This window comes from Acomys minous, assembly GCF_964271855.1.
Source record: "Acomys minous genome assembly, chromosome: 2".
NCBI classification, from domain to species: domain Eukaryota; kingdom Metazoa; phylum Chordata; class Mammalia; order Rodentia; family Muridae; genus Acomys; species Acomys minous.
The window spans coordinates 103,170,495-103,195,227 of record NC_140484.1 but is presented as its reverse complement, the minus strand read 5'-3'; the positions used below and the strand labels follow the sequence as shown (position 1 = coordinate 103,195,227).

Here is a 24,733-nt window from a genome sequence, read left to right as displayed (position 1 = left end):
CCCTGAGTGCATGCAGAAGTAACTAAACAACAGGTCAAAATGAGTAATGGACAGTGAAGGACTCTCTTCTGACTGTGGTGTTCTGGTGTTAGGGTCTTTGGGAGGAGATCAGGATTAGACAGGGCAGAGCCACCATCACTGTATCCTGGCAGCTTCATAAGAAGAGAGAGCAAGGCCAGAGGAAACGCATAAGCTCACTTTGTGTCTCCCCAGGTGATGCTCTGTGCTGCCTTGGGATGTTGCCAGCAGGAGAGCCATGATTAGATGTTGCCTCTTCATCTTGGAGCCTTTGAACCCCGAGGGCCAAAATAAACCTCTCATTATAAAGTTGTCTGCCTCAGGCATGTATAATAGGAATGAAAAATTGGATTGGTAGATGGGACAACGGGGGTGGGGGGGGCTTTGACAGTTTCCTGGTAAATACATTGTCTTTATTTGGTGCAGTGTTTGGATGCTTTTCCAACCTTAATGGGGGGGGCGTGGGGGCGGTGTCTCCCTATTGAGATGGAATATCCTCCTCACTGCAGCTGGGACATCCTTGCTCTAAGCAGGTCCAGATGGGCTCCACGTGGCCACCCCAGTTGTGAAGATTCAATGCACATGCTATGTCCCTGCTCTCCTGCTTGCTGGTGGGGCTGGTAGAGTGTGGGGGTGGAGGGAGGGTGGCATGTATGGCACGGCCAGGATCTATGCTCTAGGGAAGCCTAGAGAACTGCCATTCACTCTAGTGAGGTGGCTGTCCCTCACTGGTACTGCCAGACCTTGGCATCCCCAGGCAGAGAGGAGGTCAAGGCTTGAAGAGTTTATTAACATTCCTCTACCAGCATTGCATCTACCAGTGGCTTTAGACTGTGGCCACAGTTCCCCACAACAGTGTCTCAGGAGCACCAGGCTACTGCCCCAGCAGGGAAGGACACCGCCCCCTCCACCAGCCCCGGAGGACTGGCTTTCATCTTAGACTTTCCAGACAGAGAGTTTAAAACTGTTATGGAAAAAACATTTTATTACACATGTTCAACTTGCTTTCCAATGAAATGATGAAATTTTCATGTATAATGGCATCCAATGTTTGTCATCTCTATTTTTTTTTATTCTTTCATAACCAGCACCCAAAAGTAAAACAAAACAGAACCCACAGATACAGTACAGAGTGTAAGTTAACTAGTGGGAAATATATACATTTGACTTTATGATGAGAAGAGAGCAAAGGTGAGGTAGCCACCAAGGCTCTTTCTCTGTGCTCGGATCTATCAAGCCACATCAACTGCGAGTGGTTTGTCTTGCACCAGTATGAATAGCACCATAAGATTGCGAGAGTCTAGTGACATAGCTCTGTAACCACAGGGTACAGTACTCGAGTGACAGAAACATCACCACTGTGGCCCCAGAGCTCTGACGGCTCTGTACAAGGCAGGATAAAAGTGTCGCGGTGGAGGTCAAAGTGACGGTGCCAGCATTTGCTCAGAAAGAGCACGTATGAGGAGTTTCACGATAATGGTGTGGGGCTCCTTGAGGTGACAGATGGTGTGTGTGTGTGTGTGTGTGTGTGTGTGTGTGTGTGTGTGTGTGTGTGTGTATGTGTGTAGGGACCTCAGAGGCACAAGGGACAGTGCACACCTTTGGAGACTTGCTCACACTTGCTCAGCCTGAGCAGGCCTCTGTAGACCCACAAGGAAGACTATGTGGCTTCCTGAGCTGGTTACACTGGCACACTCATCGCTCTCTGGCTCCAAAACATGAATGTCTTTGGGTAAATGAACAGAAGCTGAGGGGAAATGGACAGCACCTTTCCCTCTCCCTCCAAAGAGCGCGCTGGAACTTGTGGGTTTTAGAAGCAGCTTGGGGAGTCTGCTCGTGGCCAGATCTGAGCTGGGGGTGGGTGGGGGTGGGCAGTGTTTAGCACAGCACTGGGGTGACAGTTAGTGGGTTACTTCATACTGACATTCGCTCAGAGCACCTAAGGAGTTTTCTCGATACTCCTTTTCAGTTCAAGTGGAACCAAATGACTTCCCTGCCACCCTCCCCTCATCTCTGTGATGGGCTAGTGACAAATGAGTACAAAACCCAAACTGAAGTAGAAAACAGCACCAATACATCAGCAAGTACTTGGAGATGATCCCATGGAAACTGGCCCAAGCGAGAGCTTCCGTTTGACACCGGGACTAAGTGGCCCTCTCAAGGCCATTCAAAACATAAGCACCCATGAAAATCTACGAGATGTGGAGCAAAGCCAGCTTTCTGGGGCAGCCGGGAGTCTATCAGCTGGTCTGCTCTCGGAGAGGTCAGTCTGGTCCCTTCTCTGGCCTTCTGGAGATGGAAAAGTTCTGTGGTGAGGGTGAAGGCATGGGGATGGGAAAGATGACCTTCTCCACCGTTCCCCTGCCACATCCAGATGGGTCAGTGGTAACAGCTGAGGACAATGAAGGTACCAACCATGAGACACTGCTTTAGAGGAAGCCTTGATGGATACGTAGCCACTTCATCCAGGGGTGCTCCCCCACACGTCCTGGTACACTTTCCTTGTGCCCAGCTACTGAAGTCAAGCCTTATGCTGCAGAACCCAGGACTGAGTGACGTGTGTCCTCAGATGTCCAGAACGTCATCCTGACTGCAGAGGAAAGGCCGATGCCAATGGAAAGCTATGTTGCCAAGATACGGCATATATGTATATATATATTGCAAAGCCTGATGGAGCCCTGGCCAGAGGCAGAGTGGGAGCAGGCACTCTCCTGAGGAAGCTGAGGGCACCTTTATGTCAGGAAGCAACCCTATGCACCATGCATGCATATCCTATTTCATAGCACCTTGGAGAAAGGCATCCTGTTTACCCGTGGGATACATAGCTGAGCTCTGAAAAGCAGATGGCTCCCCAAATCCAGCTCTTCAGAAATCTTCTCCGACACAGGTGGTATGCGGAGCTATGTGGCACTGGTATGTCTGTTGGTCTAGTCAGGTTTAGACTCCAGGGGCAAGAGTTCTAAGGCAAGGCCCAGGATTCTGAGACTACGTTTCTGAGACAGGCAGAGGCCAAGTCTTGATGCTTGTGTTTGTAGGAAGGCAGCTCATCCCTCTTCCAGAGAAGCCATTAGCAGAGGACGGGCGGCCAGGCCGCTGCCGAGAGTTTCCGGATAGGGCCTCTCCTAACGTAAGTTATATCTCATTTCCACGAAGCCACAACCAGCCCGAGGAACTCAGATGTCGATAGAAAGCCAGGACAGAAGCTCCACATGTTCGTCCCTCTTCCCCCCCACCCCCGCCTCCCCCGGTCTCAATAGTTACCTGCAAGAGGTGTTCCTCCTCTGAGGTACATAGGAGCTTGGAAATTAAAATTATTTTGTGACTCTTATGTAGTTTCTCTTTAGAAAGCCATCCAGTGGCTACGAACAATATATTACGTTCAAAGGACTAAAATGGCAACGTCAAGTCCCTTCTCTAAGCCCTATGCAACTGGACTCCTGAGGCAGCCTTATTGTGGGGGGCAGAGGAGTGCTTTGGGGGTCCTGGCTGCAGGGCTGGTGTGTTTTTGGGTGGGGTAAGGCCTCAGACCTTGAGTCAGACAGAGCACTGAGCAGGCACCGCGCTCTACGTCATGAGCTTGGTGGCGAGGGTGGCTGGCGCATCTTATTTGCGTAGAAGTCCCTACAGGTCTGGCAGCAGCGCTGGTACCATCGCATATCCTGGCAGAGGTTTTTCTCTCGGATGACCCGGCAGTACACCGTCCACTGGTCCCGGGTGCATTTGTACGTCAGAGCAGCTGAGGGGAAAGCGGAAAGAATGCATGAATGCTCAGAGGTTAAAGCCGTGGCTTACTACACAGAAGTGGCCCAGGAACTTCCCTTACCTTCGGTGACACCTTAGATTTGCAAAAAACTCATGAACAGCTAGGGCTATATGGAGCTGCTGTTCTCCTACAGATCCACCTCTGCAGCCAACCCAGTCCCTTGACTGAGAAAAACTCTCTCTGCCTTTTCAGAGTAAGAGATATCAGATGACTTGCTCCTGAGATCGGAGGAACTAGTTTGTGACAGACGTGGTGGTGACGCCCGAGCAGTGGACAGCAAAGGATCCACAACAGCGACTTGCTGAAGGATAAACAAGTGGCTCCCATTTCTTTCAGGGTTTAAGTCCTCTAGAGAGAACGCCCTGAAAGGAAACCAAGCAACCGACATGGGGCGGTCACCTCTATGAGCTCAGCAGCCCCCCACCCTCCTCAGAAAGAAGCTGCTTAGAGAAGCCTTCCTGGCAGGTAAGGAGCTCCGAGTAGTGTGGTGGCGCATGCTGCTAACCCAACAGGAGCCTGGGTGGCTTAGGAGGCAAGCCTCTAGGGCATGCCCACCAGGAATTATCTAGGGTCAGTTATTTGAGTGGAAGACCCATCCTGGGTGTGGGTTGTACCATCCCACGCCTGGGAGCCTGAAGTGAATACAAAGGAGAAAGCAAGCTGAGTCCCAGCACTCATCTCTCTCTGCTTCCTGACTGGACACAATATGACCGCCCCCCTCACAGTCGGGCCCCCATGATTGTCCCACCATAGTGGACCGCACGCTTAAAGCACAGCCCAAATAACCTCCTCCTTAAGTTTTCTTTTGTCAGGTATTTTTATCAATGCGTTTAGAGCTTCCTCAGTTTATCCCAAGCCCTGGTTAGAGTATGGATTTATAAGCAGTCTTGTTCTGAGCACCAAGGGCCAAACTGCTTACAACCTCCCTGCTCTGTGGCTGTGTGCAGACTCATCAGGGCACAGAGGGTCCCATGCAGACATCCCAGTGAATCTTTCTAGAGCTCTTCACCCTCCTCACACAGGGACCCGGGGTGAGGATATCTTCCTGTGTTGGCAGAAGGATGTGTAGGAGGCTCCAAGTACCATGTGGGTGATGATGGCCAAACACCTCTGAACCTTCTTCAGCCCGAGCAAATGCTAACTCCTTTAGTGCTCAAAAAAGGTGGCTCTCTCAGAGGCTTACAACAGGGGAACAGTGGTACCCAGAAACCAGGCTCAAGGGAAGTACTCACCAAGGCGAGGGGAGGTGATGGTGTTCACGTTAATCTTGTCATTGCAGACCTCCTGGTGGCACTGTCTGTAGGCTGCTGGCTTTGAGAGAGTGGGGCACTCACTGCCGTGGCGTCCAGTGATCTTGTGCATGCACTGCACCACGCGGGACTGGAGCCCCTTCCCGCAGGTGGATGAGCACTGCCGGAGACAGGGGACAGCCTGAGCTGAGGGCCTATGAGATGCTTCTACCATCAAGCTGATCACGTCGTCCCCAAGTGCCTGCAATCTCTGCATGTCAAGGGATGCCCACAGCCTGCTGGTAGACGGCTGCAGGATGGCAAACCTACACCTCATAGAAGCACGTATGGAATTCCTGATCCCCCAGTAGCTCAGAGAGGCCACTGAGGCCTTGGTTAAGTCTTGATTGGTAACCTGATGGGATTTAGAATCACCATAGAAACAAATCTTTGGGCATCTCTGGGAGGTAATAATGTCCAGGTTGGGTTGAGATGGGAAGAGCCACCCTCTGTGTGAGTGGCCCCATGCCATGGGCTGAGGTCCTAGACTGAACGTACCAGCATTTCCTACTTACTGGTTCCTGCGTGGGGGCACAAGGTGACCTTAAGCTCCTGTCACTGACTTTCCCACCATGAAGGACTGAACCTAAAACCTTAGATACAAAGTTGCTTTGGCCAGGTATTTTTGTCACAGTGATGTCACCGATAGAGACATGATTAAGGTCATGAGGACAGGGCACCCAGGATGGGATTGGTGTCTTTATAAGAAGAAAATGACAAGGCTGTTTGCATCATCAAGTGAGGGTGACACGATGGCTTTCTGCAAGCCAGGGGACTTCAGCCCCATGTTTTGGTGACACTGGCTCGACCAATCTCTAAGTGCACAGCACAGAGCTATGAGTAAAAGACCAGATGCTTGACAGTGGTAAACAGTGTCCCTGGCTGCATGAGGAGTTTACGGACAGTGCCTTGGCCCTCGGGGTTTGTGAACGTGCACCCCACGTCATGCACGGAGCAGTGTCCCTCATGGTGCTTTCCTGAGTGAGTCCCTTCCACGTTAAGTGGCACAAGAATGTACTGCCCCAGGTAGCTTGGTTCTCTCCCCAAACCTGGCCCCTTGGTTCTTACGCTCTCCAGGGCCCTTGGAGCCATTTCCCCACTAAGTTGGTTTCCTCCCAAATAAAGAACCACAGACAGACACGTGCACTCCTTGTTCATCTGGTGTCCCCAGAGCCCCCACCTCCCTGATTTATGGGGTACTGAGAACACGCTGCAAAACTTTAATATGGCCCAGGCTGCACTGCAGCCCAGCCAGTTAATAACGGCGCCTGGGGCAAGGGAAGGCGGGGGCTCTCTGAGACGGGCTGCACACCCAGAGGAGGCCAGGTGCTATCCTGACCAGTGTTTCCCCGAGTCTCCCTAGAGTAGGAGGAGGCCTTCCTCACAGGCTTGTGGAGGCATTGGTGGTACCATTTTTTTTCCAGGTGGATACTGACAGCTCCCTTTCAGAGAGACTTCTGGGAGTGGGGGCTTCGCCTTCCTGTCTAACAAGCAGGATCATGCTGGCATTGTCACATTAAAGTGTAAACATTTCAAGGGAGCGATGCTTAGAAAGATCACCCATCTTCAAATCACAGAAGAGGTGGGAACGTACTGGCAGGCCCCCACAGCATGTTCAAACCAGCTCAGACTCTCTCCCTGACACGCAAGGCTGGCCCTACGCCTTGCTTCATGCCCAGTTCTGTGTCTTCTGTGTCCCAGATACACCCATCAGAGGTTCCCAGTGGCCCGGAGAATTCATCCTGCATTGCCAATTTCTAGGTCCTAACCTTAACCTCAGGAGTCAGAACTAGGGATACTGAGGGGTGCTGAGGTCATACAAGGAGGTTCGTGCTAATAGGGAGCCCTTAAACATAGGACAAACGCTCGAGTAGTGCGCGTTTGTGGGAGAAAGGCTATCTTGCAGGAAGGTAGGATTGGCTGGCTGCAGGGGTAACCTGGTGAGGTTTAAAAAAATTCTGATGTCTCAAAATCCACCCCCAAAAATATATTACTTTTTTGTTTGTTTGTTTTTAAGTTCTTCAGGTGGATGCAGGGGTATCTGGAGCTTAAAAGCCCCGACTTCACCCAAGTTTCTGTGCCCTGTAGAAAATACAAAGACCCCGTGCTACAAAGCCAGCATGTATTTCTATCCAGCTAAGCAGAATTAAGCTAGACTGACACCCAGCTGCAGCGTGGGCTGGTGAATTTATGTATAGCTGCCAGCTAAGCAGCGATTAGTGTTTTCGTAAGAACGGAACTGCTCTGAGTTCAGGGGCGGCGAGGCATGCTTTCAGATATTTTGTAGCCGAAGTCCTGTTTGGGAAAACACCTCTCAATCCAAATTAACCGCAACCAAGATTCATTAACGGGTCTTATGAAGATGGCCCAGGGGTTTCTCTCATCGAGGCTAGGTGACAATGGCCATGCATACCCTGACAGACAGCGCAGGGGTCGCAAGGGGGCGATGAAGATGGTGGTGCATACAGAGCGAAGGTCTTATCTCAGTGCATACAACTGCTATCTGATTCAGTGGAGCGTTCATAAGGCTCAATTTAAAAACTCTAGAGAAAGAAAACCACTTATGTCTAAATCCAGATGCCTATGACACAAGTTTAAATAATTAAAAGTAGGGCCAGTGCCATAGCTTGTTGCTAAGGCCCCAAGTTTTGATCCCTGGGACCCACATGGTGGAAGGAGAGAATTCATCTTCCCAAGTTTCCCTCTGACCTCAATATATAAGCTATGGTGTGTGTGCCCATGAGAGTGTATGCCACACATGCATCTGTACACGCGCGTGCATGCACACACACACACACACACACACACACACACACACACACACACACACGTGACTTATTCATAAGACACTACTAAAATGGATGTTGATATTTGGATCACACTGGTCCTATAATTATGAAAACACTGTGCTCGTGAGGAAAGCAGGATTGCTGAGCAGCTGATCTCATTTCTGTGAGGAGGTGCCATGGGTGAGCCTGCTTTCGGAAGAGAGAGATGCATGTCCTGACCCCAGTAACTCGAGCATGCTTTTCTCCTCAGATCTTTACTTGGACCATCTATCTGCACCCTCGGGCACCCTGAAGATGAGCTTTCTGTCTGAACGTTTTGGTTTCATTAACAACAGCCCAGGGAAAAGGCTGGCACGCAAGCTGTTGCCAGTGCGCAGGCACATTCTACAAGGAAATTCTGGGGCCGATGCACGCTTCTGGGCTTCACAGCGCAAAGGGTCTTCCCGAGGTCAGAGCCACTGAGTGGAGGAAGGCAGCTGCCTCCCTCCACAGACCACTCCACTGTATGAATTAGAGGTTGTGCCAAATGGAGATCTGGTGAGTGGCCAGGGATCGCCCAGTTCCAATACTTAACACTTTTCTCAGCACATTTAATGGCTTTTAGTTTCTCAGTCTATGAAAACACCCAAGAGCTCCTGGAAGCGCGTGGGGTGGGCGCTGTCTCCAAAGTTCTTCCTATGACTCATCAGACCCCACGAGGCAGGCACGAGCCGAGGTCCACTGTTGTGAGGGTCCCGCAAACTCTGTCCCGGGTGAGGATTTTATGTGCCTGAGTTTTGCCAGATTCTACCAGCAGTCCTCGATGGCGCTGTTCCCACAGCCAAGGGTGACAGAGGGATGCCATCTGCCTCAGGTCACCTGGAAAAACTTTTGTGAACATTGAGACATTTGCTTATCCATCTAGAAGCTGATCCCGAGCCTGCCTCTCAGGCAATGCCTTCGTGTGTTCTAGAGGAGAGGTAGGGTCACAGTCACTGCCATTTTTTGTTCAGTGTCATGTGCTCTGATATGCAGGAACACAGAGCATCAGAACTTGTACTGTTAAATGCTAATATTGTTTCCGGGTTAATTGTTCTTTTTAGGTATTCTATTCTAAGGACTGCTCAGGAAAAAAAAATAAGAATGGAGAAGTCCCACAGGTGGTTCTTGCGTGCACCTTCCACCCTGACTGTGTTTTGAGTTGAAACCTGCCCCTTCCTAGCCCAAGAGCCACACGGCTTATTCCTTTGCCAGGAGTCTGTTGGAAAGGTATCAGTTATCATATGGGGTAAGGGGAGTGACTGGTGGGGGACAGAGCTTTTGGGACCCTGTAGGGCTCTGGGATATTACAGGCCTCAACAAACATTAGAACTGCTATTATTACTAACAGTAAAAGCATGGCCAAGGATATAAAGCAAGCTGCCCAGAGGCTGCAGGAGACACACTGGGAGGCGGCCATCTTCTCTAGTTCCCTTGGGCTGCATTGTCTGTCACTAAGATCTGGCTCCTGGTTGATGCTGCAGTCAGATATCCAGGAGCACAGTTAGGGGCCACTTAAGCAAGATGTATGGCACCTTTCTGGGAGCCCAGGCTCAAGTTACAGAGAACAGAGGCATGCTGTGAATTCCGGTCTGTGACCTCCCCTGGAGGCCCCAGCCTTAATTAAACAGTGAGGAGGTAACAGTGTCTTCCTGATAGCATCGGGTTCTGCCTCAAGCCTTGCTCTGAAGCCATTTTTCAGGCTTTTACAATCTAAGCAAACACATCTATAAAAACAGATCTGGTCTTGTTTGAAGCTCTCCTCACGGCTGCCCCCACCCCCTTAAGTGGCTCATTCCACCAGCATTTTAATGCGGCTGACTGAGACAGAAGTAAACCAGCCATAAATCCATGGTGAAAATCCTTGTCAAGCCCTTGAAGGATAGCTCTCCTCCTGTCCCTTCTGGGGCAAACACCTATAAAACACATTGTATGCTGCCTGGTGACCAGGCACTCCCCAGGCAGGAAGGGGAAATCAAAGACACCCAAGGCAGAGGTGCCGTGGTGGGGGCACAATAGCGAAGTAAAGATTTTATGGGCTGGAGCTGGTTCAGTGGTAGCGCACTTGTTTGGCATGCAGGAGGAGACCCTGGCTTTCCTCCGCATCCATGGTGTAATCAAAAAGTGAAACAAGAAACTAAAACCGCCCCAGCACAACAGCGAAAGTCAGGGTGCAGACACCAAGTAAAAAGGGAGATTAAATGCAGATTTTTTTTTCTCATATGCTTTTGAAGCAAATTACGAAGTGATTAGGAAAAAGTGTTAAAAGGGATTGCTCTGTGGGCAGAGAATTTTAGGCAAACAGGAGGAATGAGGCTTTCAGGCCTTTGTGATGCTGTGCCGCAACAGTATTGCTTGGCGTCCTTCAAAGAACACTTAACTGTAAGAGCCATGATAGTAGGACTTGCTTGTTGGCAGTGTGGTGGGCTTAGGAATTTTCTAGTTCAGTTTCACACTAATAGCCACTTGGCCAGGACAGTGTTCAGGGCACAGTAGGTGCTTAATTAATGCATCTGTAGGAGATGAGGTGCTGCCACCTTTCTGAGGTAGGGTGTGAGCCTTGAGCCCTGTGGTTCCAAGGCTTGACCACTGCCAGCAGGGAGTAGCCAGTCCCCGCCCCCTTACTGCCCCGCTTTCTGTTTGTCTAAAAGGTGCCTGGCTGGTGGAATGTCAGAAGCTCTTCAAATGCTTTCCTGACAGTTTTCCCTCCACACTTGGCAGGAACAGCACAAACCCTGGCAGCTGTTGAAACCTGAAGTAGCTTGGTCCGGAGGATAATGAAAATCTCCATCACGTTCGTGCTAACTCTGACATGGAAGGAAAAGCTACACCCCGCGCATGCGCGCACACGCACACTGCCCCCTCCCCCTTTCAGCGCTCTTTCTCGCAGCCTCTCAAGCAGTCTTGGTTTGCCTTACAGCACCTCACTTTCCTCCAAATTTGCAACCTGACACCCCTGATTCAGGTGCAGTCTTTACAGCCAGGGAGCCAGAAAGCATAGCTCACTGATGATCTGCAAGGGCCTGGAACATCCTCAGAGGATTAGTGTGGAGTCTGCGGTGGTGGCTCTAAGTCCCTCCTCAGAAGGAAGAAGACTCCCATCATCACTGTCTTCTCCATCGCTAGTAGTGGGGACCCATGGGTCCCCAGGTAAGGGTGCAGACAAGCTAGGGGCCAATGTAAGCCTCAATCTCATCGCCTAGAAAACTGGGGATAGATGGTTGTAAGGGTCAAGTGGGGTCACACGAGTGGACAATACTTTCTCACCGATTCTGCCCTTCCACCAGCATCTAATCCTGAAGGATTCCCAAAGACAGAGCTTAGATATTTTTGACGGTGAAGATCAAACTTGCTCAAGGCCCCCATCAGCAGGAAGTAGTCCATTGGTAACGCCACCGCCCTTCCTGACGTCTGGCTTTATTCAGGGATCTCTTTCCTTTCCTCTCTATCCTGTTCTCCCTCATAGCTAGTCTTAGGGGGTTGAAGAGGTTAAGGCGGGGAAAAAAAAACAGGGGGGAGGGGTAGAGAAAGGTGGAAGAAAAAGAACACACAAAGTAGTAAAAGTCTGGCTACACCGCCCTCACTGCTATTGACGATGAACTGTTTTATGAAACTGTGGGTGAAATAAACCCTTTCCTCTCCAAGTTGCTTTTGGTCGTGGGGTTTCCTTGCCGCAATAGAAACCTGAACTGAGACTCTGCTCACAGATATTTTCTGCATGTGTACTTTTTGTACTGCAATCTCCACCGGACAGACAGGAGGAGCCCAGGCTACTTGCAGACAGGTGGAGAAGGCTCCCTGGGGGCACTTAGAGGCCCTGTAAGTCAGGCAAACTCATTCCGAGGCAAGTTCACTGCTACCAGGAGGTCAGTTGTCATTTTGTTCTTTTTGGTAGGAGATACATCAGACTTACCATGTGTTAGTTCTCAAACTCAGGACAAATGGCTCACTGAGGTGCCTAGTTAAGATTTTTATGTGGACTCCAGTCACCAGCCTCCCTTGGCACCCACATGTTACAGAGTCATCCTGGCCAGCAAACCCCACCCCTTCTCTGGTACCTACTTAACCAGCCATATTGGCTACAGTGGTCTCTTGGTCTCATGGCTTGCTCCTGGCCTCCTGGGCTCCTCCCTCAGGTCCTGTCCCCACTCCTTCTCTCTTCTCTTCCTCTCTTGCTGTCCCCCCCCCCATTTCCTCTCCTGGCTGGGTTCATTCTAGATCCATCTAGATGCCTCTCAGCTCTACAATAAACCTTCTCTTCAACCATACCTATTAGCAGTCATGTCCTCTTTTTCTGTTTTTTTTTTTCATTCCATGTAGAAAGCCAAAAATCTCTTTTTAAAACACCTCTCCCGTTCTAATCCCTTTACAACTATTCATTTCTCACAGAAAAAGCCGCAGTATTTCAGTGGTCGACGGGCAGTTGTGATCTTGAATAGGAAACATTTCAAGCATAGATTAGCAGTCATACTCTTTTATAAAGAACTAACATGTTTTAACTAATATGTTTTAAGGGCCCCATTTTGCCGAGATTGAATACATAGGCATTGCATATCTGGGGTGCGCTCAGTTATTGGGACCGTTTCTAGAAAGTGCTGCCATATCCCTAGAGGTAGGCTGCGGCAGGTCAGAGCAATGGCAGAACCTAGGGGCAGGGGTGGGAAGTACGTTCCTTGTACATGACCCTCATGAAGGGCTGGCAGCTTGCTGGAGTCAGGGTGAGAGAGAGCCTGCCCAGCCTCTCCCAGACTGCGCAGCAGCATCGAGGGGCCCAGCTGCTCCCAACAGTGTTGTACGGGTATATATAGTCTTGGGTCCAAAGTGGACCCCAAAATGGCAGCACTGCTGACACCTTCCTGAATGACAGTCTGGGCTTAGGTCAGGCTGGATGCTCACTGGGTAAATGGAAAGACTGCCACTTGAATTCAGCATTCCTCAAAAACCTTGTGGAGTAGGTTTCTGTTTGTCAGGGAAAGCCATTTCTTTCCTTGATCTCATGCCATCCAAGGCCCATCTTCCAGTCAGCCACCTCTGGCAATGGGGCATCTACTTCCCTATTAACGCAAACAAACCCGTAACAGATCAAAGCTGCTTCTCTAAGTCCCAGGATGTTCTGACTCATGAACTTTCGCCCACTGCAGCATTCACCTTAAAACTAGGAAGGTTTCTCCCACCTCTTGCTGTTCTCTCAGCTCCTAAGAGACAGCCTGGCAGTCTTGATTCCCCAATAAACTTTCCTTTCCCTCCTTTGGTAGTTTCACTGGACCCCTGCCATATCTGGTGCTGAAACCTGGGAGGGGTAACTCCTGCCCCAACCCTCTGAATCCTGATCCTTCCTAACCGAATCAAACTGCTGATTTGATTCTTCTGGGTGCAGATGATTTGCCTGCGCTGGCTTCTGCTACCTAACATATTCAATTCTGAAATGTAGAGCCTGCCTCTTCAGCTGCTTCTCTTCCCCACCTACTTTGCCGCCCACTTGTTTCTCCTCCCAGAACTGCCTGCCCTGTCTCTTGCTCACTGGGGCTTGCTACGTACTCCTGAGCACTCAACACATGGAAAGGGATGCCTCGCCACTGTGTTCCTGGGCATCTCACTGACAAAAATATCGATCCTCCCAGGGAGGTCCTCAGGGATTGAGACACTATCCTATGGCTCTTACCTGTTACTGTGTCACCCTCCCTGTGTATTTGGTCCTTCGCTATTGGAATCCTCCTTCAGTTAGGACTCCGATTAAGTCTTTTCTACCTCCTATTTGTTATGCTCCTGGGAATTCTTTACTGCCACCCTTTCTTCAAGGACCTTTCCCTTCCTCTAGCTAGCCATGGGCTCTTCTTATTCAAGATTAGACTGTTAACTTCTCTTTCCTGCCTTCTCTAATCTCTTTTGCTCTTTGGACTCAGTTACCATGAGATGTCACTCACTGCCTTATTTTTACTGCCAATATAACTTAGCCTCCATCCAAGATTGACAGTCAGCCCCAGTGGCCGGGAAACAGCACACCCAATTTCCAAATTCTCAGAGATTGTGACTACTTCTGTCATGACATAAGCAAATGATTCAGAACCTCTCATCTCTGAGCCTTCTTTGTTCTCCGTTCTCACCTTATCTAAACCGTCTGTGCTCTCTGCTTTCGTCCCCCTCTAAACCACTGGGTCCAGTCTTACAGAGATCCAAATGTCTTTTGGGTATGGATAATATTGGAAAACCCATCATAATTCTGTTTTATTCCAACCAAAAAAGCTGGCTCCGGAAAGGAGACTTGGTTTGCCAACTTTAGACCCAAGCATGTTGCCTCCAAAGCCTTTGTCCTGGATCAGGCTAGGCACCTGACTTTATGAAAGTGAGAACGAAAACAAAACAAAACAAAAAAACCCCAGGAAAAAGACGCTCTACTCTTGAGAACAACTAGGAGTAAACTGTTTTCAATAGATGATGGCTAAATGTAACCAGAGATGCTTAGCTCTGGATCCCTGTCTGACAAGCATACCTGTCAGTCAATGGGACTGTCAGGCTTAAGCTCTCCCACCTACTTACCGCCTATCGCTGACATTGGGCTCTTTCCTCCTCATAGTATTGGGTGGACTCTGTCTTCCTGGCCTTCCAGGCAGTGCAGAGACTAGAGGTTTAAAACAACGATCCCTGACCCCAGGTCCCTTAATTCTCCCTTCTGTCTATGGTCTCTATCTACCACAGCAGTTATCCACTCAGCTGGAAGTCACCGTCCAGGAGTCAACCTTGGCCCTAAGGTTGCTCCCAAACCAGCTCACCTCATTAACCTTGTGGTTTTACAAAACCAGCAAGTCCTCAACATGCTGACGGCCAAAAAAGGCAGCCCTTGCCTCGTCATCGATGAAGAATGTTGCTACTGTATTAACCGGCCTGGCCAAGTAGAAGAGAGGACTGAAAACTTACAGGAGCTGCCTTATAACCTACAGCTTCCAGGGACCTATTCCTGTGTGGGGTCTCCCTTGGCTGGGGCTCCAGGATCCTTCAGCTTCTTAGATCACTGATATTTATACTTCATGTAATAATGACTGTTCCTTCAGAAAAGAATTGGTAAAATAACCCGACGGTCAGTAAACCGGATGCTTCTGATACAGCCTCTCCAAGTCTCCTGCCATAGCCTGCCTGTCTGGTGCCACACCTATGATTTGCATTCCATCTTTCTTAAGACCGCCCCCCACTGCCATCACCACGATGTCCCCATTAGTCACAAGTAGCTAGATGACTACAGTTGTCCCATGCCACTAGTAGGCAGGAATGTCAGGTTCAAAGTGGGCCCCAAAATGGCAGTGCTGCTGACAATGTCCTCAATGACAGTCAGGGCTCAGCTCGGGTTAAATTCTGACAGGTAAACTGAAAGAGTGCCATCTAGACTCAGTGTTCCTCAGAAACCTTGTGAAGCAGGTTTCTGTTTGTCAGAAAATGCCACAACTTCCCTTATCCACTGCTGCCTCCCCCATGCGAACTACTTCCGACAATGGGGCGTATAGTTCCCTATTAACCAAATCAGCCTGCAACAGATCAAAATCACCACAGTAGCTCCAAGGTCCGTAATCTCTTACCCCACTACTCTAGTTCCTAGGACACGCTAACTTCCATACCTACGCTTACCCACAACATACTCCTTAAATCTGAACAACTTGGAAGTCTTGATTTCCCCCAATAAACCTTCCTTTTTACCCACAGAGTCATCTAGTTTGGTGGTTTCACTGCACCCCTGTCTCCATACAGGGGCTAGCCCTCAGGTCTGCACGTATGCGGTTTGTCCCACTGGTCACCTCCCTGGGACGGGCTCACTTTTCCCAATAGCACTTGGGTGGAAGTGACCGAAGACTGTATGTGTAGAAGACACACCTTCTGAGAGCCCCAGTCAGAACCTACTCTCAGTACTGGCTGTGTAGCTGTTGCCTCCCTTCCACTGACATGAGGAAGCTTGGATGGCCCAGAGTACTAGTTTTCTATTTCCCATCCACGTTGCTTGCTTACTAGCCACAGGACAATCACCCACCATAATTGGTTAGGAGATTCAGCAGGCCCCAAGTGTAACACAGCAGCAGCCCCGGCCAAGCTGGATGGCAGAGCAGACACACAAGTCTTAGAGCAGGTCCTGTCTGAATAAGAGAAGACCCAGGGGGACAGTCCATCCCATGGCACCCACGTCCACTGTTAGAGTCACCTGGATAGTGAGGTCAGGGGTCCCAGGGGGAGTTGTATTTGCTTTTCTTTTCCAAAGAAGGCAGTCAGGGAAAACCATGGGCAAGTTTCTACCTGGATGAGGGATGTTCCCAGCGTGCCCCGCCCCCCACAAGTGATGGCAGCATCAGAGAAGGTAGTGGGGTGAACAGCTTCTGGAGTGGCTCTTGAGTGATTTCTGAGCTCCTTCAGTTCCACTTTGTTCCCATCCTACCCTGCATACACATGCATACTTGTAATTTTAGCGTCTCTGGGATCCGATCTGCATGGCACAGCAAACCCCCTGTGAGATTTGGCTTGATGCACGGAGTTAAATCACGGTAGGGCTGTCGGCTGGCAGTACTCTGGCCAGAAATGCTGTGGCTGGGTTGGGGTAGCTGACTCTGGCACAGCCACACAGCCACTTAACCCGTAGAGTGGCCAAGATCTGAGGAGGTCATTACGGGTCTATGGATCCTCATTCTTAATGCCAGGGACAACCGGCCAAGCTGGCTATGTCCAAGTGAAAAGCCAGGGAACATTCATCCGCCAAGGCATGGCTAGGAAGAACACCTGACCCAAAGCTTTGCCTCTTGAGACCAGCAGGCGAGGACCTTCGAGTTTGAGGGATATTGTGTTAGCATCCTCAGGAGGGGAGGGAACGAAGAAGAACGGAAGAGGGAGTCACATGATCAGTGAGTTGGCAGAGATGCACAGTACTCCATGATCTTTTCTTGTGCTATTTCTAATTGTCCTTGGCACTTTGATACTATTTGTGCCAGAAATTCAAAGTCCTTAAAAAACAAAAGTGCCCACTCTATTCTCCAAACCAGAAGGGCTCAGAAATTTAAGCCTTGGGCCAGTAATGGACTGTAGCACTCTATGGCAAACAGGGACCAGTCCTTGGACTCCCAAAGACACCTCGTGCTCTGCGCACTATATTGGGGTCTAAGAGCTTGGACTCTGCCAGGAGACTGTTGGCAAGAGGCTTAATGGCCTCCATCTCCTTTTCTGAATGAGAGGAGTGAGGAGGATGAGTGAATGAGAGGAGAGATAGCTAGAGAAGCTCGGGGGCGTGAGACACAGGATATGTAACAGAGGAAACGAGCCCCTAATAGGAGACAGATTGTGTGGCTCTAAAACTCACCTCTGCCTCCTGACCAGGACTACCTATGGCCACAGGGGTCCAGCAATCCAACTCTAGCTGAGTCTAGCTGGCCTCGCTCAGGGAAGCTTGACCAATGAAGTCAAGTCAGGTTGGAGGACAACAGTCTCCCTCCCTGTGGCCCCAACAGTGCAGACTGAGTGCTGTGTTCCAGACAGCCGAGCTTAGTTGTCTAAGAGTGGTCCTCAACTACACCTTGGAGTGCATGGACATCTTTGAGGAACAGGCAAGGGCAGCCTTTGTGATTCCCATGTTGGGAGATCAAGACCAAGGATGAGAGAGAGAGAGAGAGAGAGAGAGAGAGAGAGAGAGAGAGAGAGAGAGAGAGAGAGAGAGAGAGACAGACAGACAGACAGACAGACAGACAGACAGAAGACAGACAGAGAGAGAGACAGACAGATAGACAGAAGACAGACAGAGAGAGAGACAGAGCCAGACAGAGAGAGACACACACAGAGATGTGATGTGTGGAACACACACACACACACACACACACACACACATATACACACACACACACACACAGAGAGATGGATGCGTGGAGAGTGAGAGCACTAAATCTAGGGCTTACTGTCTCCACTCAGTGCCCGCAGCTTTTCAGGGATGCAGAGTTCTTTTGACATGGCTTTGAGGTTAGATTTCTTTGACTTGAGATCCATCCTGGTAGCTCTGTGCTGAATGAACTTCACTATCAGTCATGCTTCTGGGGTGTAACCATTTGGTTTGGGGCTGGGGAAAGACCCTATGGCCTTAATTCTGATTCTTTGGCCAGAATTTGTCAAAGATTAGGAAGCTTTTTTGGTATTCTCCAAATTCACATTTATCTACAGGCTGCATTTTTTGTTTTCTTTTGTTTGTTTGTTTTGGCATATCAGGGGATGCTAGGTTGTTTTGACAGGAAGTTTTTGGAGAGTCTGAGCTCTGACACAGCCTGGGGACAGCATCGGCATTTCTGCAGGTTCCCGGACCTGGAGGTACAGCTTTCCAGGGGACAGGCTCCTCCTCCCAGAAGCCAGAGGCAGAACCAAACAGCCTGTCTGGGACATATTGCCAGGTTTTATGGTGAAACCTAACCCAGAATTTCAGGTACCATTTAAAAACATTTTTAGACATTAGTGACTGATTCTGAAGTTTTATGGTGTTGACTATAAGCCAAGAAAACACAAGGGCCTCTGGGCTTCTTGGGTGGAGACACCAGGTGTGTGGAGAGGTGTTCAGTTGCTGAGACCATAAGGAAGGAAGCGAACATACTTTCTGTATTCATGAGATACCAAACGTCTCTGTGACAAGGCTCTCGGAACAATCTACAAGCTGGTGATCACATGGACCTCAGTCCCCAGGAAATATGAATCATTTAAACTGACCGTGGGTCAAACAGCAAAGAATAAAAAACAAAAAACGAAACCGAAAACCTATACTGGGTAGCCTTGGTACAGTCTACAGGTGTGTATGCAGGAGCACGTGGATGTGCCAGAGACAACCGCAGGTGTCGCGTCTCACCTGCCACCAAGCTTTTTTGTTGGACCGGGTTCTCACTGGCACGGAACACACTGATTTGGCTGGGTGGGCTGATTGGCACCAAGCCCCAAGGATCCACTGATTTCTACTTCCCCAGCACTGAGGTCAGGAGGGAAACTGTACACACCCAGTTTTCACAAAGAACCATCATCTATAGAAACATTCAATTGCCTTTGAGCCTTCCCTGCCTCTTGAGGTGCCGATTCTACAGTTCTCTGACATCTCAAAGAACTGCCTTCTCTACCCTGCATCCCCTAGGCTCTTCTCTAAGAAATGAATGGCACGTCACAGGCCTTGAAATGGGTCTGCCTCAACCTAGCCCCCAGATTTGTGAGGCTTTCATGATGGGTAGCTATGTGGTTAGGTTCATGGCCGTTTGCTGGGGTACCACTGGCATGCTGCCAAGGGCAGCCGGGCTGGTGAGGAACACCCACTGTGCACTTTAGGCTACATGTACTCAGGGTCCGTAGTGAGTACAGGACCCACTGAGGAGTGACCTTGCCTCACTATGATCTCCAGCAGGATGGAAACCCAGAACACTGCTCTCACCTTAGACCAGTCCCCGGTTTTCCACTCATAGCAGCCGGAGTAGTCTTCACACGCCTCCTCGGCTTTCGGCCTTGTGGACGCATCACACTTCCCTTGGGAGTTGGTGCATGTCACAGTCCGTTTCTGGGTCCCTTTGCCACAGTTGGCAGAGCACTGCAAGACACAGCATGGGTGTTGGAATACATTCTAGTCAGTTCAGGTCCATTGAAGCCACTGAAGTCCATATTGTGTGTCAGGCCCAGAGTGGGAAGCAGACACTATGATGCGACATAATCTGCCCTCAAATTTATGTTCTTCACAGTCTCCTTACATCCCCAGGGGACCCCAGCCAGTGGCAGTAATGGGTACGGGAGCCAAGACTCAGAAGAGCTCATGGTACCCAGGTGGTCAAATGAGGGGACTGGAATTTCATGGCCAGTGGCCAGGTCTAAAAGATCAATGCAGGGCAGGAGTTCAAAGGGCAAGTGTAACATGACCTGGCAGGAGAAGCAGGGCCAGCAGGAGCCAGGTGAGGGTCTGGCAGAAAAGGTGGCTGAGCCAGGTGGCCTCCAGATACACAAGGCACAGATCTCCATCAGAAAAGGAGTCAACAGCTGGAAGCCATGGGTGTTCCTCATAAAGCAAGCTCGAAGAATTTCAGTGTGGATGCCAAGGATGGAGATGGTAACACTCCACACAGTAGTTTAGTTCAGTTATTAGGAAACGCTGCAAGAAACAGCTTCAAGAGGGCATCTAGGCAGGGCCTGAGGGACCACAAATGATGACCAAGCCCTTAAGAGCTCAAGACTGCAGTGTCCTCATGCAACAGAAAGAATGACAAAAAGCAGGCAGTGGTGGCACATGCCTTTAATCTTAGTACTTGGGAGACAAGAGGCAGGCGGGTCTCTGAGTTTGAGGCTAGCCTGGTCTACAGAGTCAGTTCCTGGACAGCCAGGGAGAGGGGGAAGGGGAGGGGGAGGGACTGGAAAAACAACAAACAAACAAACAAACAATAAAGAAAAACAAAAAACAACAAAAACAAGAAGGAAGGAATGACAAGAGTCAAAGGCATTGACAGGACACAGAGACACTGTGTGCTCTGGGACATGTCCTGACCCTACCCTCTGGCTCACTCCACTGTGGGAAGGCAGGGTTCGCTGGCTGGTGAGGGCACTTCCACATCTCTCTCAAAGTAGAGGGAAGCCCAGACAGAGAGGACTTGTTACCTTTGGGAGGTCATAACTGACAAGAGTGACAAGTTGGCCAGTGAGCAGAAGGGTCTGCAGCCTTTGGCCAGTTTGCAGAAGGAATACAGACCACAGTTCAGGGGGTCCCCCACCCCCTTTAATGCGCTATTGCTAAGCATCACTCCTTGAAAAGTGCCGCCTTTCCACATAGAAGTGGAGGAGGCTAAAGGCTGCATTCTGCAGGGGTTTCAGGCATGCTCAGCTTATCATCTGTGGCAGGCCACTGCAGTGACTTGGTGACATTGAACCCAATGTTCTAAAAGTTCCAGCATGTTAAAAAACAAAACCAAACCAATAATCACATACATAGAGGACAAGCATTATTCTTCACCTTCTGTTATTGACGCTTATCCTAAACTGTTACCTGTCTACCTTCTTCCTATGAACAGTTTTTTAAATTTAAATTTTTATGTGTCTGGATGTGCCTGAGTGCATTATGTGCCCCACATATGTGAAGATGTCTTCTGAGTCCAGAGGAGGGCATTATATCCCCTAGAACTGGAGTTAGAGCCAATTGTGAGCCTCCATGTGGGTGCTGGAAACCAAACCTGGGTCCTCTGCAAGAGCCTTCAGTTCTCTTAACCACTGAGCCATCTCTCCAGCCCTGTAGGGACATTTCGCCAGATTGATTTCCAAAGTGGTTGTGCAAGTCTGCACTCCCACCAGCAACGAAGCTGTGTGCCCCTTTCTCCACATCCTCACCAGCATGTGCTGCCACTTAAGGTTTTTTTTTTTTTTAAATCTTAGACATTCCGAAGTGTGTAAGATGGAATCTTAGAGTCATTTTGATTTGCATTTCTCTGATGACTAAGGCTGTTGAGCATTTCGTTAAGTGTTTCTCATTATATTGATATTCCTCTGTTGAGAATTCTGTTTAGCTCTGAACCCTATTTCTTAATTGGGTTATTTGGTTTGGTGGTGTTTAATTTCTTGAGTTCTTTTTATATTTTGGATATTAGCCCTTTGTCAGATGTAGGGTTGGCGAAGATCTTTTCACAGTCTGTAGGCTGTCGCTTTGTGCTGTTGGTAGTGTCCTTTGCCCTACAGAAGCTTTTCAGTTTCATGAGGTTCCATTTATTAGCTGTTGACCTTAGAGCCTGGGATGTTGGTGTTCTGTTCAGGAAGTTGTCTCCTGTGCTAATGAGTTTAAGGCTCTTCCCTACTTTTTCTTCTAACAGATTTATTGTATCAGGTTTTATGTTGAGGTCTTTAATCCATTTGGACTTGCTAATTGCATTTTTCTACATGTAAACATCCAGTTAGACCAGCACCATTTGTTGAGGATGGTATCCTTTTTCCACTGTATAGATTTGGCTTCTTTGTCAAAATTCAAGTGTCCATAGGTGCATATATTTATTTCTGGGTCTTCAATTTGATTCTATTGATCAACCAGCCTATTGCTATGCCAGTACCATGTTTTAATTACTGTTGATCTATAGTACAACTTGAGATTGAGGATAGAGATTCCTCTGGAGGATCTTTTATTGTCCAGGATTGTTTTAGCTATTCTGTTTTTTTTTTTTTTACATATGAAGTTGAGAATTGATCTTTCAATGTCTTTAAAAATTGTGTAGGTATTTTGATAGGGATTGCATTGAATTTGTAAATTGCTTTGGGTAAGATGGCCATTTATACTATGTTAATTCTTCCGATCCATGAACAAGGGAGATCTTTCTAGGTTCTGATATCATTTTCAATTTCCTTCTTCAGAGACTTAAAGTTTTTTCATACAAGTCTTTCACATGCTTGATTAGAGTTATTCCTAGATACTTTATATTTATTATTTGTGGCTATCATGAAGGGTGTACTTCCCCTAATTTCCTTCTCAGCATGAATATACTTTATATACAGGAGGGCTACTGACTTTTTTTTTAGTTGATCTTGTATCCAGCCACTTTGCTTAAGGTGCTTATCAGCTGTAGGAGTTCTCTGGTGGAATTTTGGGCATCACTTATGTAAACTATCATATCATATGAGAATAGGGATAGTTTGACTTCCTCCTTTCCTATGTGGATCCCCTTGATCTTCTTTTGTTGTCTTATTTCTCTAGCTAGAACTTCAAGTACTATATTGAAGAGATATGGAGAGAGTGGGCAGCCTTGTCTAGTCCCTGATTTTAGTGGAATTTCGTTGAGTTTCTCTCCATTTAATTTGATGCTGGCTCTTAGCTTGCTGTATACAGCCTTTATTATGTTTAGGTATATGTCTTGTATCCCTGATCTCTCCAAGACTTTAAACATATATGGGTGTTGGATTTTGCCAAATGCTTTTTCGGCATCTAAGGAGATGATCATGTGGGGCTTTTTTTCTTTCAGTTTGCTTATATGGTGGATTACATTGATGGATTGCCTTATATTAAACCATGCCTGCATGCCTGGGATGACGCTTACTTGGTCATGATGAATGATATCTTTAATGTGTTCTTGGACTCTGTGAGTATTTTATTGAGTATTTTTGCATCAATGTTCATAAGAGAAATTGGTCTGAAATTCTCTTTCTTTGTTGGGTCTTCATGAGTTTTAGGTATCAAGGTGACTGTGGCTATAGAATGAGAACCCTTCCCTGGATCAGGCAGGTGACCCGGGTTCACCTCCGGGGGACTTTGCTGCACACACTGGGCTCCCCACTGGGCCAGCAGAGGCTGATGCTTGTGCTCTGCAGCCAAAGGTTCATTCTGAGTGAGTGTAGACTGTAGGTACAACTCGCTATCCTATATTTGGCTGGGCTTTGGGCCACCAGGGTCCTGAGGCCTTGGTTGTTTGCCAGAGAATGCAGGTACCTCATGCTCACTAGTCTGTAGTGTTTGGCTGGCCTTTGGAGAATGTGTTCACAGTCACTAGGGCCCCCGCCTTGGTCCTGGGTTCCTCCATGGACTGTTGGTGTGATCTGAGGTCATATCTATCCCAGATCCACACTCTGGGCTCCCCCCTAGGCCAGCAGACACTGATGCTGGTACTCTGTATCCCATCATGGGTCAGAGAGAGAGAGAGAGAGAGAGAGAGAGAGAGAGAGAGAGAGAGACAGAGACAGAGACAGAGTGAGAGAGTGTTCAGGCACCACCTAATAGCCTGAGTTTGGCTGGCCTTTGGAGACCCTGCGTGAAGCCACCGGACCCTGGGGCTTTCTGTGGACTGGCGTGGTGGTATGAAGTCAGATCCATCCATTCTGCTGGGTTTTCCTCTAGGCCAGCATATCCAGGTGCTGGCACTTCACGGCCCACAGTTCAGTCCCAGATACAGAGTCCGAGATATAGAGTGCAAATGTTGCTTGCAGGCAGGTATGTGTCCAGACTCTGGGGACTGGGCACCAGTCCTCCATGGACCAGTTGGATGGCTCATGGTCAGACCCCTGTGCTTTGCACTGTGTGGACCCATCTCACCTATGGCTCTCTATGTCTTGTGCTCTGTAGCTCCCAGCCCAGTCCCTAGACTCCATCCTACCGATCAGACACAATGTGTAGTCAATACCGCCATTTTGGATCCTCTGCTCTCTGGTGTTTTAATCACTTCTGTCCAGCTGTTTTCTTGACCAAGGCTTGGATCCACCCTCTTTGATTAGTAGCCCATTCCCTTGAGGCTCTCATCCATGAGGAAGAGTGGGTGCAGGAGGATGCTGCCTTTGGAGGAACCAGGACGGTGATGCTCTGTCTCTCTTTACTTCCCTTCAGGATAGGGCCAAGAAGCTGAGGACAGAGGGGCTCCCAGCAACCTCTTATTTCCTTCTGATATTTGATCCTCCATCCAATAGTCATGAAGAAGCTGGGGAGGAGGTGGATGGTGAGCATGATCAATACTGTTGGGCGAGTAAGTTTCTAAGTTTATTCTCCCACAAGAAAATGAAGGCAGCTCCTAGAAGGGCTGTAGGCACATTGGCACACAGCAGAGGACAGAATGCCAGTTTTGTGGGCAACTCAAGGGGACAATTAGATTCTGAGTTCTAGGAAGGCAGTACCAGATGAACCAGTGTGGACATTGGCTCAGGATTAGGAGCAGGCATGTGCAGAGAGATGGGCATAGAGGAAAGTCTTTAAGTCTTGTACGGGTGGGTCATGCTCCCGATGTGGTGGTCTTCAATGCTGAAATGAGACTTGGATCTTCAGGTAAGAACAGATTTTATTTTTCCCATATAGAAGAGCCTGAGTGGACAATGAGGGGATTTGATCTGATCACAGCACAGATTTTGTTTGATTGAAATCAAGATGGCCAAAGCCATAGGGATCA

At 48.9% G+C, this 24,733-nt stretch overlaps 1 protein-coding gene across 2 annotated transcripts in view; it reads right to left on the bottom strand.

Moving 5' to 3' along the window:
- Nucleotides 1–1,870: 1,870 nt before the first annotated feature.
- The window catches only part of ADAMTS17 (ADAM metallopeptidase with thrombospondin type 1 motif 17), a 290,517-nt gene continuing 267,654 nt past the window's right edge, over nt 1,871–24,733 (bottom strand). For both annotated transcript variants that reach the window (XM_084773343.1, XM_084773344.1), the window contains 3 exons: nt 19,288–19,440; nt 5,014–5,191; nt 1,871–3,754 (listed from right to left, as the gene is read on the bottom strand). In XM_084773343.1, the coding sequence (XP_084629469.1) occupies nt 3,588–3,754; nt 5,014–5,191; nt 19,288–19,440 (498 nt within the window). In that variant the 3' untranslated portion in view covers nt 1,871–3,587. The remainder of the gene's footprint in view (nt 3,755–5,013; nt 5,192–19,287; nt 19,441–24,733) is intronic.